Here is an 18,637-nt window from a genome sequence, read left to right on the forward strand (position 1 = left end):
CTCCATCTGTTGAAAGCCCGACCGAGTGTGACTCGGGTTTCGCCAGTCGTCTTTCACTTTCCCTTTTAGCTTTTAGTCGTTCTTCGTTTATTTCCTTTTATTCTGCGATGGTCCTGCCCCAGTAGGCTATCAGCCATAACTACAGTAGATAACTTCTAAAATAAAACTAAAATACAATTAGGCCTAGGGTTGGGCGGTATCCAAATTTTGTTACCGTCAAACCTCCTCCCTATTTTACCGCGCTATACGGTATTACCGTGAAAAAATGATGACATAAGGCTCAGATGGCGTCACCAAACTGTTGGCTTGTGCACTGTTCAGAAACTGAATACCAAACACTAATACTGAAACAATAATAACATAACAACTTACAAAAAAACTACTTTCTCCTCCACACGGTCACGTGATGACAACCACACATAATTACATAAATTATATTTAATCCTTGTCTCCTATATAAGTGCATTGCATTTTTTTTTTAATGACAGTATTGAAGCCGATACGTTGCTATCTTTAAGACCCCGCAGTATACATATTAGGCCTATATAAAAGAAATCTACTGCTACCTTTTACCTGCGTGTATAACACAGGCTTTTCAGGTGCAATGCCGAATTATGCGAGTCATCAGATTGTGTGCTCTGTAGCGCCATCTACCTGCTTCTTATCATTTTGTGAAAATCGGAATGGGAAAAGGTATTAATAAACACCAGGGGCGTCGGACTGGGGGGGGAAGCTGACTGAGTACCCAGGGCCCTCATGTGAGGAGGGCCAACAAATATGCTAGAACGAATAGCTGTGGTGCGGGGAGGGGCCCACAGAAAATGCCTTTCTACAGGGCCCAGAATGTTGTGCTACGCCCCTGATAAAAACGACATAAAACTAGTCTCGTTTACTGTTACAGGTCATTTATGATCATCAGATGAACAATACACAGTTTCAGAAAGACTTAAAAGTTACATATAGTCACTTTAAGCTTGGTCGAAATCTACATTCAGATGACGACTTTCTGACAACATCTAACGTTATGTTTGTTTCCCTGTCAATTTAGAGGCAGACTAGTCAAGTAGCTAATCGCAGGCCTAACGTTAAGTAGGACACCCAATGTAGCGAGACACATTCCACGTTACCATTCAAGCCAAATCCAGCTTCTTCTGAGTTTCTGACAGTTTATCTTGCAGCCGTTTCTTCCTCCAGTCCAGGAACTTTCTCCTCATTCTGTTAGCCTGCCACCCTGCTACAAAGCCGGCAGCAAAAGAAACCACGACGGCGACTTGTAGCGTCCTCTCCGAGACTTCAGCCATGTTCACCTCTGGCTGACAGATGCATACATTTGTGTAAGTCGCATGAAAATCAACACACTCACATACAGGAAGTGAATCGCTTACTACTCACGCGATACAACAGCAGCGACGTTAATCTCGCACTCTTCAAAATAAAGGTCCGAAAGCCCTCTCAATTTATGTTCTTGTCCAGTGTTAAAGTAAAATGTTCTTTTTACAGTCTATGGTCAAAATAAATACAAATGAATTGATGTATATATTTTGACAGTGAAACACATTATTATATTACTACCAATAATAATAATAATAATAATAATAATAATAATAATAAGTCAGACTTCATTGAACAAGAAGGTTTATTTTCTCTGGAAAAAAGTATGGTTTAAAAAATATTGTATAGAAAAGAAAAGAAAGGTCATTAGGGAGTCAAAATTGATTTGTGGGAAACATTTGGAAAATTCTAATTTGGGTAAACAGCTCATGTGCAACACAATTTTCTCATTTCCTGCAACTCACTGGCATCAAGTTATCAGGTTGGAAAAGTACATTGTACATTGGAAAATAAAATATGAAAGGTAGATGCAGCCCATACTGTCGCTCCCTCGGGCTCAAGACAGTCATGAAATACATAATTCATACATAGACATACATGCTGTGGCACACTGACGTTAACAAATTTAAGCAAAACACATAGAACACAAAAGATCAAAGTGAGTAACAAGTACTGTACAGTAAGATATAAAGCATTGTAATAAACCACAAGTTGTACAAGTTTGTCATATACCGCACATGACTGATCATTAATGTGTATACAAGTTTCATATGACAAAACTGTATATGGTGGCTGCCAACATTTTTATTATTAATGCTCAAGGCAGTTTACTTAATAGTAATACTTTTTTTTACAGTTTGGAAATGAAATACTGCTTTATCATTTGACATAACAAAACAGGAATTTATATTCAAAATGACTGAAGAGGTATTGCATGAGAAGAATGTCATCTCTGTGTTATCTGGAGGTCACACTATCTGGAGATAGTAAGGAAGTGTAGGAGAGTGATTCAATTGTTAAGCGTTGTAGTGGCAGTAACGGTTTCAGTGAGCACCAAGTTATACTGTATGAGTTTGCTACATTTTGCTTTCTCTCACACCACTCAGCATGGTAAAAAAAAACAGTGTCTTTGTCTCCTTTCCTTCCTGTCGCTATGAGCGCTGCATGATTATATGCACCTCGCTTCACTATTGTGCTGTGCTGTGGTTTGTGGTAAAAATCTTCATGTTTCTTTCACTTTTCTTGAGTGTGAGATACATCACTTGTTTCTAAAGCAGTTTTTTATGTTTTAATATTTCAAAAAAAAAAAAATCTAAAGATTTCAATACTTGCTGAAGAGTTTGAGAGTTTGGTTATTAGTTATAGTTTGTGTCTAGGAGAAGTGATACCTGGGTCAACATTATCATCAGTTTACAGCAAAACTAACAAAACTATTATTTTGAAACTGCAGCAGCATTGTGCCTTAACCCAAAAACTCTTTTAAATTTAAATATGATATTGAGGTAAAGCACCATACAAGTTTGGTAAGTTCCCTTTCTGTAGGTCTTCAGAGGTGTTGGCACCCTGTCCGTGATTAAGATCTGCACATATTCATGCTGTTGAGAGTCAGATGCAGACTGAAGAGTGGACAGGTCACTTTTCAATATACAGTAGCTGCCATCTTTGTGGAACCAAACTATTAACAATCTCAAGCCATTCAGATACCTGGTAAACAATGATGGAAATGAAATAATTGCTTCAGCTGCAAATAGTCTTAATATGTACAGTCAACATGTCCAATTTGTCAACAAAATCAGGATCCAAAAGCGTTCATGATGTATTGCTGATGGTTGAGAACAGATGAGAGAATCAGCAGTGTGATCAGGGATTTGGCTCCTCCGCAGCAAATCACAACCGATTTTGTTTAAGCCTGTCGATGTGGTAACAGAGTTTGAGCGCAGGTCCCAGCTTTAGTCCCAGATACTTCATCATCATCTCACTTTTCAGCAAGAGCAGAGCATCTCCGTCTATCTCCTGAAACAAATCAGAGACACAGTGTGACTAGCGCTCAGGCTGTTTCGGAGCCTTGTAGCTATGAGAAGAAAAGCTAAGTAACATTAAATATTAGTTTACACATCTGCTGATTTATATTCAGGACCACAGAGAACTGGGTGATGGGTGAATAAAGCTACAGTTGTTTCATAACAAGTTTTTAAGTTAAAGTGCCCATATTATGAAAAAAACACTTTTTCTGGTTTTTGGGGTAATCTTTTGTGTCTCTGGTTTTCACACACATAAAAAAAAAAAAATCCATCCACGCTGTTTTGAGTGATATACGGTTTCTGAATGTGTCCAGCCTTCAGTCTCCTAGTGAGCTGTTCAAAATCGGCTCTGACTGTGACGTCACAGTCCGAAATGAGCTGGCTAACCACAACCGTTAGCTCGTAGCGTTAGCATGCTAACGCTAGCATGCTACGTCATTCTCAATAGCAAAGCACTGCTACAACACACACAAGTTCACCATAATCTACAAAAGAACTACTTATATGTGCGCCCTCATTTAGAAGTCTCCCAGCTAATCCTGCCTTGTAACTGACCAAAGTTGGAGAAACAGGCTTTCTTTTACTGTCTCTAGAGTTAGCTAACTGACATGCTCTACATCTGAGCTACTGCGCATGTGCGAGTGCAATCAAAGATAGTACAGAAGAAGAAGATGAAAAGAGGTCTCACTCTGTAGCTAAAACAGAAACCAGGTGAAAAGAGGATCTGCAGCAGTGAGAGACAGCTGTGCAGTACAACAAAAATATGGTGTTTTTTGAAAATTAAACCATGTAAACCTATTCTGGTACAACCTTAAAATACAGTTATGAACCTGAAAATGAGCATAATATGGGCACTTTAAAGTATACCTTACCTCTTGCAAGAGGTTCCCTGCCTAACAGCATGCTAGGATATAAAGCTCTATTCCAATACATTTAGTATTTCAGCATAAGTCGATGGCCATGGGCTGCTATATAAAGTGGTCTGGACTCACATGCTTCCTGAATGTATCAGCGTGGGGACCCAGGGCTTGGGGGTCAGCATCTTTGATAAACCAAACAACCTCCTCAACACCCCAGCTAGATGGGTCCTTACCAGCAGGACGCTTGCACTCTCCAGAGTCTGGCATCGGACTGTATGCTAGGTAACACAGGGGAACAGGTGGAGGGAAGATGCTCAAATGCTCAACATAATGGGGATCCAATTAAGCCAAAAAACAAATAAACAAAATACTGACAGTCCTATATGTCACCTGACAAGACATAAGTTCCACAGCATTGTCACAAAAAATGCCATAGTATGCGTTAGAAATTTCATAATTATAGTATGCCGTAAAAACATCACATAAAAAGTCATAGTATAGTATGTAATAAAAAAGTCATAAAAAAGTCATAGTATAGTATATCATAAAAAGTCATAAAAATTTGTAGTATAGTATGTAATAAAGTACATAAAAGTGTCATAAAAAAGTCATAGGTGTTTAAAAGATGTAAACGAAAGCAAAATATACTTCTAAAGCAAAATTGCAAAACACAGCCTTACCATTCCTGTTTACTTCCTGGAAGCTTCCTGGGCTCGATGCTTGTCTGCACAAGCCCATTGGGGTAGAGCAACTGCTGCCACGGTAACCGTAAGAATGCTTCGGTGGGTACTGTGATGTCATGACATTGAAGGCAGAGTCACTAGGATCTACAGCGTAGCGCTTGGAGTCCACTGGTGGGTCACATAAAAAGTCTTCAGGCATCGACGTCTCTACTGGAGGAGGAACGACAGGAAGTGGTATCATTAAAGGTCCTATGTGTGGGAATTTCTCCCATCTAGGGTTGAGATCATATATCGCAATCAACTCTCTCGCGCCACGCAGTTCAGAATAGGTATTACAGCTACGGTAGCCTTCACACTTTTTTCTGATGACGCCAGTCTCTTGCTCTTTTCAATATCCTTTTTCTTTTTCTGGGCGAAGAAGAAGACTCCTGTTTCTGAAATTTGGATTTTGAATACGTGTGGTTCTCCATGTTTCCTTCTTTAAACTTGCTGGGGCCCGTGAAGCTACCATACCCATTAGCAGCATTAGCATCACCTGTGAGTTTATCATGTGAAGGCGAAAACGCAAAAGGCGGAGCAGTATGTCCTGTATGTCCCTTACCGGCTAACGTATTTCAAGATGGCGCATGAATATGGATCTAGACCATAGACAGTATATAATGGACCAATAGACCCCGTTGCTCTGGACGGAGACCAGTGAAGGCTATTAGAAGCACTTTTCCGGTGATGGCCAGCTTTACTGCGCAGCCTCCAACTGAGAGAATGTGACGTGAGCAACCTGTCTGAAAGTTGGAAGTCTTCTGGTTGTTGCGCCAAGAGAAATCTCAATCATTCCCAATCTTACAGATACGGAGAGTGTAGGTATATGTAAGGAGATAACATAGGCACAGGCTAATTATTGCTAACTAACATGCTAGTTAACATTAGTAATTAAACCTAAACAGCTCATGTAAGTCGAAACTGCCTGCAAGCTTATCCTGTACTATACGGTAATTCCGCTACTATTTGACACAATCGTTAGCCTATTTTTACAAAAAACGTCTGCTACGGAGCCATAACGTGAGATACAAGGTAATGAAGCCTTTTATACATTGTCGTGTTTCTTTATAACTAAACAACGGACAAATAGAGTCTTTAAACGCTTCAGATGTAAAGTTATTCGCAGTCAAGTGACGTAAAAAAAAATGGCGGTCAGCGGAATGCTAACAGGAGGTGATGGCTTTGTAGCAACAAAATGGCGCCATAGATGGCTCAAGTTCTGAAGCGAAGCTTACCCCCTTGATCTAGACCTACTTTATCTGTAAAGTGTCCTAAGATAACTCTTGTTATGATTTGATACTATAAATAAAAATTGAATTGAATTTAAAATTTCAAGCCAATAGGAATAATTGGAATTGATGGTGATGGTAAATATTCATGAAAAAGGACAAGTTTGTGAACAGGCAACACAGATTTTGATAATGAACAACTACAAACGTTACACATTGGACCTTAAAAGCCTAGCCCATCTGGGAAATGTTGTCTTTTTTTGTCCGTCTTCATTCATCGTGTTAAATATATCAACGTCAAGGGTTTTACTTTGCGCTCAGATCAATATAACATCTGCAGACTATGCGCTGCATTAAACAGCAGATACATTTTTCATGTCTTTTAACTACTGAGTTAAATGAATACACAGCTAAGATGTGTTGAAGCTCCTTCAGCCTGTAACTGTATGGATGTGAAACGGCTGAAAGGTAGTCAGTAATTCCTCTGAATCTGCTCCCTTTGTGCCAACCGTTTTTCAGATCGTCAATAATGTAGATGCCTGCTGGTTATGCTAGGGATGGGCAGTTATGAATTCACTTGATGAGAGATTTATAAAATGGAAATGCTCCACTGAGATCATTCTGAAATGCCTCTACTTTGTGCTCACACAAAGGTCAAACATACTTTATTGTATTCTGAAAAATCTATTATGTGATAGGATCTGCGCATGTGAGTTTGGAAGCTTATATATTGACACACACAAGGTGCCTTCATAACCCTCAGTAAATGCTTAAAATGTCCATCCAAACATCTGAAATATTCTTAAATTAACCCTGTAAATATTATAAAAGATAATAAAATTGTATGTTTTTTAATGAATTAATCTTAAAAGTGACAAAATGATCAGTATTTGAAAGGGAGCGTACATTGCTTAGACAGTATCCCAAAAAACACCATGAAATGTGTGTGTGTGTGTGTGTGTGTGTGTGTGTGTGTGTGTGTGTGTGTGTGTGTGTGTGTGTGTGTGTGTGTGTGTGTGCTTTTGAATGTCTACAGTCTGACATCAAACACCTTTTACGATTTGCAAGAACAAAGAGCAAACTGCTGGTCCTTGACACATGAGATTCCCATTCCCACCTCAAATACACTAAAGGCAGTCTTTAAATATTTGCTTATTCAGAGCAGGACAGACCGAGAGGGAAAAAAGGAGAGAAAAAATGAAAGCGAGACAGAAAGAATGGCTGTGTATTTTCATTTTGTGAAAGAATTAAAAATTTCTCCAGAGCAAAAGCAGGACAGGAAAGCTTGGCAAGAAGATCGAAAGTGAATAAGAAATGACATGTTTGGGTTGTGTTTGAAGGCATGTATTTCTCATTTGAATGTACATTACGTAAACATAGTAAACCCATCTATGGGTTTACTATGTTTGTCTTTGATTCAACAAGCAGACATGCACAAGAGTGTAATGTTTAACATCCATATGCTTTTGGAGGTTTTACATCCAAAAGCATATCTTGTCACAGAGAACAAGTCATCTGTGTATTTTAGAGAACAAAGAAGAAAGACACCACACTGACAGGCGTGCATTTTAGCACTGAATTTAAGTCGCAGTCAGAGCAGGGTAGCAGACAGATGAAAAAGATAAGATACAAAAATAAAAGAGAGGAAGGGATGGCGCATTTCATATCACAAACACACCACCAAATTAAGCTGTGAGTGTATAATACGTGTTAAAATATTAGGAACCCCATCCTCATACTGAATAGATCCAGGTCTCAAGGCCTAAAAACATCATCAGACTTCAGAACTTGAATCAATCTGCTTGGTTATTACCATTAAATGTCCTGAATGTCCTGGATGGGTGGGGGTGGGGGTGGTGGGGGGCATATCATAGTGGGGGGTCTGGGTGTCCTCCCATAGGGAAGTTTTGAGCATCAACGACTTCATTTCCTGTATTCGGGTACACTTTTATGCACCAATAAACTTTATTTAGCCTATGTGAAGAAGAAAAACACAGATGACAATTCAAATGATATAAAAAATATAATGGATAGTATGTTGTTGCGTGTCATTGGTCATTTTTAAGTGGGTATATGGAAATCCTGGAGCTTTCTTAGTGCGTATCACGTAGACTACACCACTGCTGGATAGAAAAGCTTATGAAGGTTAAGATGTATGTGGTGGTGTTACCTGTTAGCACTTGAGGTGTGGCAGAGTGGGGGACAATAGCAGCATCCTGTGGGATGGAGCCCATCTCAGGCTCCGGTGTGCTGCTGGGAGGAGAGTTAGCTAGTGGGGACATCACCATCCTGGGCTTCAGCTACAGGCGCGCACACACACACACACACACACACACACACACACACACACACACACACACACACACACACACACACACACACACACACACACACACACACACACACATTTAATGATGAATGATTCTCGAAACACATCAGAAAACAATTGTTGGATCTGTGAAAATTCTTACATCCTTCATGCTACTTGGGCAAAAAAAGTTACATTTGGCCGATGGGTGGCGCCACAGTGTGCTGTGGTACCAAATATAACTGACGCTAACGAGAATATCATCAGTTTTAGAAATATTCATCCACTTAAGTGTTAAAAGGGTGTACATTTTGACCCATAGGTGGCACTAGATGAAAGGTCAGGGGACTGAGACGGCACTGGCACCACTCAAACCTATAACATTACTAACAGTACTACCACTAAATATATCAGCACCATACCAATAATAATATCAATGTCATAATATAATGGTTAGGACGCATACCAACATCCAAACGTACCCGATTCATTTCTGGCTTAGGATGTGTGTTGCATACCATACCCTCTCCGTCCCCATGCTTGCTGTTTATGTCTACACTGTAGGCTGATCAATAAAGGCAAAATAGTGGAAAATAATCTAAAGAAATCCCGCTAAAACTACCAATAATAATACCAGTGCCAATATCAATACCATTATTAATGACAAAAGTAAAACCAGTACTAACATTGATGTGACATTCACACTGTATTTCTACTGCCAGTTTTAACTGACAGTTGGAGGGGGTATCCTGACATCAAACCTAGCAAAGCACCAGCTAAAGGCACAGAAGAAGAGGACTGCTAGCTATGTAGATGTGGATGTAAACAATGCAGGTTTTTTATATATTTATAAATTGTGTTATGCAAAAATATTTCATGAGGAAGGAAATGCTTTCAACACATTTGTTCAGCCACCAGGAAACACACACTACTGTTTAATGAGAAATTGAATGTGAAAATAACATTTGTTTTTCAAGAAAACTTGAGAGTGTAGCTTTAAAATATGGCATTGATGCAAAGAATTATAAATAAATATAATGATGACTGCCTAACTGACCTTAAAGCCGGGTTTCCTGCCTCTCTTCTTCGGGACCTTGAGAGGCGACAGAGGCTCAACATAGTGACTCTGGAACTCCAGCTTACGGATAGGAGGCCGTCCCCTCTTCCTGCCAGGTACCTTACCCTGGGGCCCCGCTATGAACTGGGGGCAAAGAGCTGGAGTCTGCATCTCTGAGCCGGCGGACAAGGTACTCATCAGACCTGAGAGAGATAGAGAGATTATTAAATGCAATTTCAAAGTAACAGGAAGTGTCAGCTTTAAACTGCAACCACCACTGCCTCAGCTCCAAACTGGAACGGAAACTTATGTACATGTGAGACTACCCCGTCCACACACACACACACACACACACACACACACACACACACACACACACACACACACACACACACACACACACACACACGTGAGACTACCCCCACACACACACACACACACACACACACACACACACACACACACACACGTGAGACTACCCCGTCCACACACACACACACACACACACACACACACACACACACACACACACACACAAATGAGACTACCCCATCCATCCACACACACACACACACACACACACAAACAAACACACACACGTGAGACTACCCCACACACACACACACACACACACACACACACACACACACACACAAACGAGACTACCCCATCCATCCACACACACACACACACACACACACACACACACACACACACACACACTATAGGAAATAGCAGAAACAAAGCCACATAGAGCTTTGTACTCCATCACACCCCTCCCCCTCTCGAACTGCAAAGATTGCAATAAATATCATTACTGCACAGACAAAGCCTCACACACACACACACACACACACACACACACACACACACACACACACACACACAGCAGTGGTTTCAAGTGTTTGTCTTGGTATAATTAATTCACATGGGCATGACTTTCACAATACATCCCTTTTGCCATCATTTCATTCATGCAACACAATCCCTTACCGGAGATGGCCTTTTAAACTAAAGCTAAGTTGCTCTGTGCTGATTGCGCTTTTTACAGAGGCTGATGTTCTACTAATTAGCCGGCATATGCCTATTAGTCTTCTATTTCTAATGGCTAAATAATATTATGCAGAACTGGCTGGATTTCAATGCAGAGAGATGTTAGAGAATAAAATCCTCTTCTTGTGATGACAAAGTGTTTGTCATTGAGAAAAAACAGGAACAGAGCACGTGAATTTGCATGATGCCTCTCAGACCAAATCACACAAAAAACCTTTACAATTAGCACAATATGATCATTGCTTACCATGCACACAGCCGTCTGGTAATCGCTGTCTGTGAGATGCTCCTCTGCAGCAGCAGGTTTCTGAATAATCCCCTGAAGGATCTCCCACAGCCTGCCTCTACTATTCTCTGCTGCAACACACTGTCAGGACGCCGGCAAGTCTGTGTGGGGCTCTCTCTCTCTTCCTCAATCTTCAACCACCTTCCTCCGAAACAACCCCCTCCTCTACTTTCCTTCTACCCTAACCCCCTTCCTCTGTGTCCCCTTTCAGTCGTCATGGCAACACGCCTCTAACATCCCGCGGCAGCCGGCAGCCGTGCTGAGCTCAAAACGATGTGTGTGTGTGTGAGGGTGGGGGGGGGTGGAGTGTAATGTAATTACAGCTGCCGCAGCTCAGGGTTCTTCTTTTCGGTCTTCAAAAAAAGCTTAGAACGGGTGACAAGGGATTCACGCTGTGCAGTGTTTTGTGCTCCAAGCGCTCGAGTTATAAACTGTAATCTGTCCTCAAATTATTTCTGAACAATTCCAATTTCTGCGCAGGAAGCACGTTCTCATGTCCAAAGATTTTAGCAAAATCCTAATATGTGAGATCTTTTAATCACTCCTAAATGCTTGAACTGTTCTGGTACAATCTGGCTTACAAGGTGAAGGGATCAATGCCTCGGTACACCTTCGGCTGCTTTTCTTTCTGATAAAAAAATGATTGCTGTCAAAGCTCACAGCCTTCATTTCATTTATAGACTTCTTCTGTCTTTGTGTCAGCTGGTGTATGTTGCTTTTGTTTTTATCTGTAATAAGAAAAGAAAATATACAAAAAAAAAGACCAGCCAAAGGCAAGGTAGAAGGTAGCTGAGGTGTAGGTATTAAAAGAAAAAGCAGGCTCCAGAGGGCTTATTTGTTCTTATAGTCTACAAAAGTACAACTTAGGTTTTCCCCCTCACCACCACATATCGATTAGTTATTTGCTCAGGTTGCTATGCCGATTCCCGTTCGCGGTAAAAGAAGCTACACTGGTGGGTCTTAACGCTCAATCAAAATCAGGTCAACCTTTCACAGGGAGGATCAAACGCCGGCGTGCCCTCGCTCCAACACAGAAGCACTGCCAGCGTGTAAATAGATTTGTCAGGGGTTGGCTGCAAAGCAGTTGTGTTTGAATACTGAATGTGACAGGCCAGACAAACTGCAGTATTTCATTACTTTAGGCCCATACTGTACATGATAAAAAAAAGGGAAAATAAACAGCAAGGTCAGGACAATAAGGCTGAGATACTGAGTGCTGGCACACACTGACCATGATGGTAGGAGGTGTGTGCGTGTGTGCGTGTGTGCGTGCGTGCGTGAGTGCGTGTGTGTGCGTGTGTGTGAAGGAAGAGACCCATAAATCATAAAAGTAATTACACAGTGAGATTAATCTTGATGTCCCTCCTCAATCAGTCCTATCCCATTACAGTGCATCACATTACAGACAGAGACAGACTGAGAGAGAACAGATAATCACCTTTTACTTAAAAAGAATTGGATATGACACCGTCTGACAATATTAGGCAGTAACACCAATTTTGCAGGCGAGGGGAAAGATTTGCACCACTGCACCTTAACACAATACATTTGGGGCCGCAGCCTCATTTGTTTATGGCTAATTAAGCAATTAAGAGATCGGTGAACCCCTACGCCCAATTTATTTTTCCGACTAAGGCATATTGTCTCTTTTTTGGAAGCTGAATGTTAGAGGAAGGCATTTGAAAGCTATTGGAGCCCACTGTTATGGACACAGTTATGCAGCAACGATCAGCAATGATTAGCATAACTTAATCACCAGCTTCAGGGGATGGAGATTTGTATCTGTTTTTACTTATGCAGAAGAAAAACTGCAATGAAGTGAACTATGCCTCACTAGACTGCACACCTACACACATATAAACAGTCTAAACACACACACACACACACCAAATTGCATGCATAGAATGATCGCACTTAACTACAAACTATATACCCCCCGCCTGCTTGCCTAGCATAGATTAGTGTGTGTGTGTGTGTGTGTGTGTGTGTGTGTGTGTGTGTGTGTGTGTGTGTGTGTGTGTGTGTGTGTGTCTCTAATCAATGTAACCAACCCCCTGAATTTATTTACAGCTCAGGCAGGGCGTCGCCATGGTAACAGACAGTGAAATCGGATTCTGCGCCAGAGACTTGTGATAAGGTGGGAATAAATAAACGCATAAACAACAATGTGTGTATTAAATAAGGCACGCTCACACACACGCACGCACGCATACACGCACGCACGCATACACGCACACGCACACGCACATGCACACGCACACGCACACGCACACACACACACACACACACTGCCCCTCCTTATCTCCACTGAGCTCCTTCATAACACAACACACTCCAAAAGAAAGGGAAGGTGGAGAGTATTGCTCTTTTCATCAGCTATGGATCAGGGAGAGGGGGGGGAAACGAGAGAATTTGATACATAACATCCAGGAATACCTAAATGTCCTCTTCTCACAATCTCACACACACACACACACACACACACACACATAAACTGCACACTTTTGAAAATGACTACTTGAGTTGACTTGCTCTATTTCCTCTTAAACAGTGGTTGCGTACATTTACTCAAGTACTGTACTTCAGTTCATTATTTAGGTATTAGAAGTATTTCCATTTCCACTACTTTTTACTTCAAGTACTGGAAAAGTATTTCTGTATTTTCAACTCCCCTACATTTTTTCTACCAGATGCAGTTATTTTACAGATTTGAGCTTCATATACAAAATATAGGAAGACCTTGCAAATATGATGCATTGTTTTAAATAAAACTCTACACACTTGAATGCGTCATTAATAAGGATCCAGTAATATAATTTATAATAATGTAACAGTGACATTCGGCCACCATAACAAGTATATTTTACTAATAATTCTTACATACTTTTAGCTAAGACACATTTTTATGTAGTATTTTTACATTGTGTTATTGCTACTTTTACTTAAGTAAAGGATCCAAGGACTTCTTCCACCACTGATGTTAAACTGAAACAAGCAATTACATTCCAGCAGATACTGGCTGTCTGGCCAAATCACCCCTTCAAAGTAAAGTGGCGAGAATCAGTTCTTACTTTGAGCGCAGGTGTCGGGGGCCCGGCTCCTCAGCCTCCGCCCAACTGGCTCTGACCCCGCCTCCAAGTCCACCAGCTGCCAGCAGCCCCGCCCCCGGTTGTCACGGCGATCCAAACGCAGACGAAGGCGTACACCCTTGCTGAGGACGCCAGGTAACCAAGCAACAGGATGGGGAGGAGAAGGGGCCAGTTCCAGGTAGGAGTCAGGGTTGAAATCCCGGCCGCCTCGCAGTCTCATGCCCTCGCAGCCCGCCATGGGAAAGCGAGATACATCACACTGGAGAAAACAACAATATACGTCAAATGTTGTATACAGGTAGGCTATATAAACCTACTGTCAAATGTGAATGTATTCACAGTTAATTTTTTTAATCAATCTGAATTCTACTTATCACCCTTTGCTCATGATGAAGTTCTCTAATATAATTTTTTTTTACATTTTTTTAGTTTTAAATCAACAAAAAAATAAATTGGGATAAGCGGTTATGTAATTACACCAGTGTGTTTTCAGAGGTCAAAGAAATAAAGAATATGACTTTGCTAATGATAAAAGTATTGGGGACAATGCATCTATTGTGCTGTAAAGTAAATGCAATTTGGCCTGCAGGGTGCTGGTTTACTGATTGACGTTTAACTAACTGAGCTTTCAGTCTCCTCTGTATTAGATGGAACAAAGGCAGGTAAAGAGGGGGAAGAGGGAAACTGTGAAAGGTTTAAAAGCTGATGAAAATGTTCGCATTATCACCCATTTCCCTATTTTGCATGCAGATCTTTTTTTCTGTTTGGTGGTTGTTAGTCCTAACCAGGGCTTTTTTTTTTTTTTTTTTTACCACTATCAGGCTTAGAGCAAATAATGTGTACAATGGTATATCATATTTGGTTAGATTTTGGGTTGCACCATTAGACAACATTACTGCTACAGCATTCTGTCCCATCACAAAAAGTATATACAGTAAAGGCTTCTTCTGCTTCCTTCCAAAGATGTGTGGATTATCAGCGAATACAATTTGACAGCAATGGAAGGAGTGCATTAAATATAATTAAATGAATTTATCTAAACTGTAATCAAATATTATGTGATACTCTGTCACCCTCTACTTAGGCACAGCGGTGCTTTAAACTAAATGAATCAGGATGCAAACATTTTGACATTTAGCAGGTATAATATTTAACACATCAACCAATCATAGTTTAGTGTGCCAACATTAGCAAATTAGCTGTAAACAAAGTACAGCTGAAGCTGATAGTAATGTCATTATGGTATCATTTGTTTATTGGACTCATCCTCTGGTAACCATGAATGTCTGTACCAATTTCTATGGCAATCCACCCAACAGTTATTGAGATATTTCACTAAAAACCAAAAATGTCAACCTCATGGTGGCGCTAGAGGAACAGCCAGGGGATCCTCAACGTCAGTAGGATCCATCACCTGGGGACCATGGATGGTTGTACAAAATATCCTACAGTTGTTGAGATATTTCAGTCTTCAGTGGTGGACCTCGCATGGCAAAAAAATACTCACAAAGCACAGGCCCACTAAAAGATACTCAGTTAAAAACAGTGAAAGTAGTAAATAACTTATACTTGTCCTATATATACGGAGAGAGATATGAGAAAAGAACATGCAGTGGAAAACTGGGACATTAAAAGAGCAGATAAAACATTTTTTTTAAGGGATGAACTGTCAGCCTGCCAACTGTCAGGTTGGTATTCCATATTACCAAAAAAGAAATCAGAAACATCAAATAGTCATCATGAAAAACATGAAAGAAGATGGTTCTTCTCACACACACACACACACACACACACACACACACACACACACACACACACACACACACACACACACAGTCTATCTGTAGCACTGTGAAACAACCGGAATAAAAAAAGTTAAGATTTGATGAAACAGAGTGCAACCCAGCACACGCACGCACGCACGCACGCATGCACGCACGCACGCACGCACGCACGCACACACACACACACACACACACACACACACACACACACACACACACACACACACACACACATGGGGGGAATGCTTCTGTTTCTATCTAAAGGCTCTGAGTCCCATGAGAGCAGGAAACTACTTTGTCTTGCCACTCTAGCAAAACACTTGTGGCTTGGAGCCCTGCCAGAAGTGTAGCTGAAATCAAATATGACACACACACACACACACACACACACACACACACACACACACACACACACAACTGCTGTTCATTCCCAAAAGCTGTGGAAGAGCTAAACAGTGATGGAGAAAATGCCTGAGTGGAGGAGAAACTCAGTTTTATGGCTTTACTAGAATGACCTACATACTAATACTTACATAAATAGTTCTTAGTCAGAAGTGAGAACTGTACATTTTGTGCAAAGCAGAGGAAAAACCAATTATTATTATATCACATTTGTAAATAATAGATTTAATAGATTGATTGATTGGCTCAGTGGGTAGAGCAGGTGCACATATACTGAGAGGTTTATTCCTCGATGCAGAGGTCCAGGGTTCAAATCTGACCTGTGATGATTTCCTGCATGTCTTCACCCTCTCTCTCTCCCCTTTCTCACCTAGCTGTCCTTTCAAATTAAAGGTGGAAAAGCCCAAAAAAATTATCTTCAAAAAAACAATACTTGTACGGGACCATTTTGCCAATTAAGTCCTGTTATTGGTGTATAGTGCCTTGCAAAGAGGCTCAAAACAAAATCTCCCTGTGGTTGAGCCATAACCCCAGCAACTGGCTACTCTGCAATGCCTGTCTTTTCAAAAGAGTATGTACTTTATAAGAAATAAGTAATGAAATCAATACATTCAGTTAGACCCCACAACTGCAGACGTGCAGCGCCATCTGAAACAAAAACACAGCTCAGGCTGGACTTGGTGAAATGATGGGTTACAAACTTCGTCCATGATATAACTTTGATCTCATTGCCTTGGTTTTAGATCTGCTAAACTCTTGCCACCCATCATTTTGTATCCCGGGAAATGTGAAAAGAAAAATGGATGACAAAAGACATTACACACCCACTGTGTTTATTGAAGAGTCTGCAAAGGTGTGCATGTTGTCTACATGGACTATTTTCTTTGTGTGGAGATGCAGTCATTCTGCAAAGTGCAATCATTTCTTAAACTTTTAATTTCAGTGTGCATATTTCAAATTCACTGACCTGGCTTCAAATCCCCAAAAACACAGACCAAAATGTTCCTGCTGAAATGAGTAAAGAGGGATTTAAATTGTTCTACACTATTTGTATTATTACACACACATTACCACCACTGCAGGTTGGCATTGTGGCCTCAAGCAAATTTTGGTTTGAGGGGGGAGTCAACGGTTAACTGTCAGAATATTCAATGTGAGCCCACTGCTATCTTAAAACTGTGCATGTGCATTTAGGCAAATGAGGATTTATCAAGTTCATGCAGCACTCAGCAATCAACTTTTCTGTAATGAACTTACGTAGGCTATTATACGATATGTTTTATGTCTAATGGAAATTGGATAGTATATTAAATAAGTCCTCTTATAGGAAAATACAAGCCTAAAGTAGTAGTAGGCTATGATATCATCATGACATGCAAGCACCAAGCAGGCAGGTATTCTCTAGAGACTTCTATAGGGACTAAAGTGAGTTTAACCTTGTTGCAGTGTGCGTTTAATAATTTTACATTGACGTGTTCTATGTAATTTCATTTTACAAAATGTTAGGATAAAGGATAACTTTAAGTTCGTGTTTGTGATATAGTCTCATATATTTACCTATCTCGATGGGGTCGGTTCGACGGCGGGAATCCAATTCTCCACAGCAGGCTGACCGACGCTGAGCCGGTGCATGGAGCAGCAGAAGCGGCAGGCACACAAGGGGACCTCTCGGCTTGGGTCTGCCCGGGTTCCACCCCTGCATATGCGGCAGGGAAGCGAGCGAGTACCGCTGGCTGGTCTAGAGTCTGCGGGGCGGGAAGCAAAGCCGCAGTTTGACCTTCCCAACGCTGTCCGGAGGTTTTTGGTAGGCGTTAACGTGCTCAAGGACGCAAGTTGTGTGGGAAACGTGTTACTGACTCGTTAGCGGGTCTGTTGTTGAGGATAATTTTCCTATCTGGCTTTAAAGCTGCATCTCATTTACCTGCAGAGGGAGAGACAGCTCGGTAAATGGAATAGGAGCACTCAATCTGAAGACGTTCAGCCCACTTTTGATAACCCCCAAAAAAGTCCTCAATAGAGATGGAGTGTTTGAGTCGAACGCAGACTTTATGATACGTTGCTTTTTATTGTTTCTCATAATAATAGTTGTGGTATAGCTATATATACAGATCTATATAATATGCTTTGTCGTTTCACTTCATTAGCCAAAAAGTACAGATTTAGCCTCTCTTGGATGGCATTAAGAGGTCTTTCAATCATATTGGCCAAGTCATTTTATCTTGAGGAACTGAACCCAAATTTGCAAAGCATACTGTCAGGGAATTCCCACACCTGTTCAAATGAAAAGGAAACTGGTCTGCATAGCCTGTCACCAAGTAGAATGATTAATATGCTAAGACTAGAGTTTGACAGGGTCCCAAGACAGGGTCCCAATCAGGGGCATCAGACTGGGGGGAAAAGGGGACTGAGTACCCAGGGCCCTCATGTGAGGATGGCCCAAAAAGATGCTAGAATAGAATGCCATAGAAAATGCCTTTCTACAGGGCCCAGAATA

The 18,637-nt window shown here is 41.0% G+C and overlaps 1 protein-coding gene across 4 annotated transcripts; it reads right to left on the minus strand.

Moving 5' to 3' along the window:
- Positions 1-1,618: 1,618 nt before the first annotated feature.
- On the minus strand, positions 1,619-18,091 carry scml4 (Scm polycomb group protein like 4). 4 transcript variants are annotated; one of them, XM_028605699.1, is made up of 8 exons: positions 17,701-18,091; positions 15,314-15,402; positions 13,940-14,216; positions 9,530-9,732; positions 8,335-8,464; positions 4,894-5,103; positions 4,346-4,491; positions 1,619-3,345 (listed from the first exon to the last, which is right to left on the minus strand). In XM_028605699.1, the coding sequence occupies exons 3-8, from the start codon at positions 14,193-14,195 to the stop codon at positions 3,220-3,222; spliced, it is 1,071 nt and encodes a 356-aa protein (XP_028461500.1). In that variant the 5' UTR covers positions 14,196-14,216; positions 15,314-15,402; positions 17,701-18,091; the 3' UTR covers positions 1,619-3,219. The 4 variants fall into 4 exon arrangements, with proteins under 4 accessions (XP_028461500.1, XP_028461497.1, XP_028461499.1 ...); XM_028605696.1 differs by having other exon boundaries at positions 4,894-5,106; XM_028605698.1 differs by lacking the exon at positions 15,314-15,402 and having other exon boundaries at positions 4,894-5,106.
- Positions 18,092-18,637: the final 546 nt, after the last annotated feature.

Source organism: Perca flavescens, chromosome 18 (genome assembly GCF_004354835.1).
Source record: "Perca flavescens isolate YP-PL-M2 chromosome 18, PFLA_1.0, whole genome shotgun sequence".
In the NCBI taxonomy this organism is placed as follows: Eukaryota; Metazoa; Chordata; class Actinopteri; order Perciformes; family Percidae; genus Perca; species Perca flavescens.

Excerpts from the sequence above, each read along its gene's own strand:
- scml4 (XM_028605698.1), bottom strand. The coding sequence starts at position 14,195 with ATGGCGGGCTGCGAGGGCATGAGACTGCGAGGCGGCCGGGATTTCAAC. Across the intron at positions 4,492-4,893 it reads CCAGGAAGTAAACAGGAATG|CATACAGTCCGATGCCAGAC; the intron begins GTAAGGCTGTGT and ends TGTGTTACCTAG. Across the intron at positions 3,346-4,345 it reads CTGATACATTCAGGAAGCAT|GAGATAGACGGAGATGCTCT; the intron begins GTGAGTCCAGAC and ends GATTTGTTTCAG.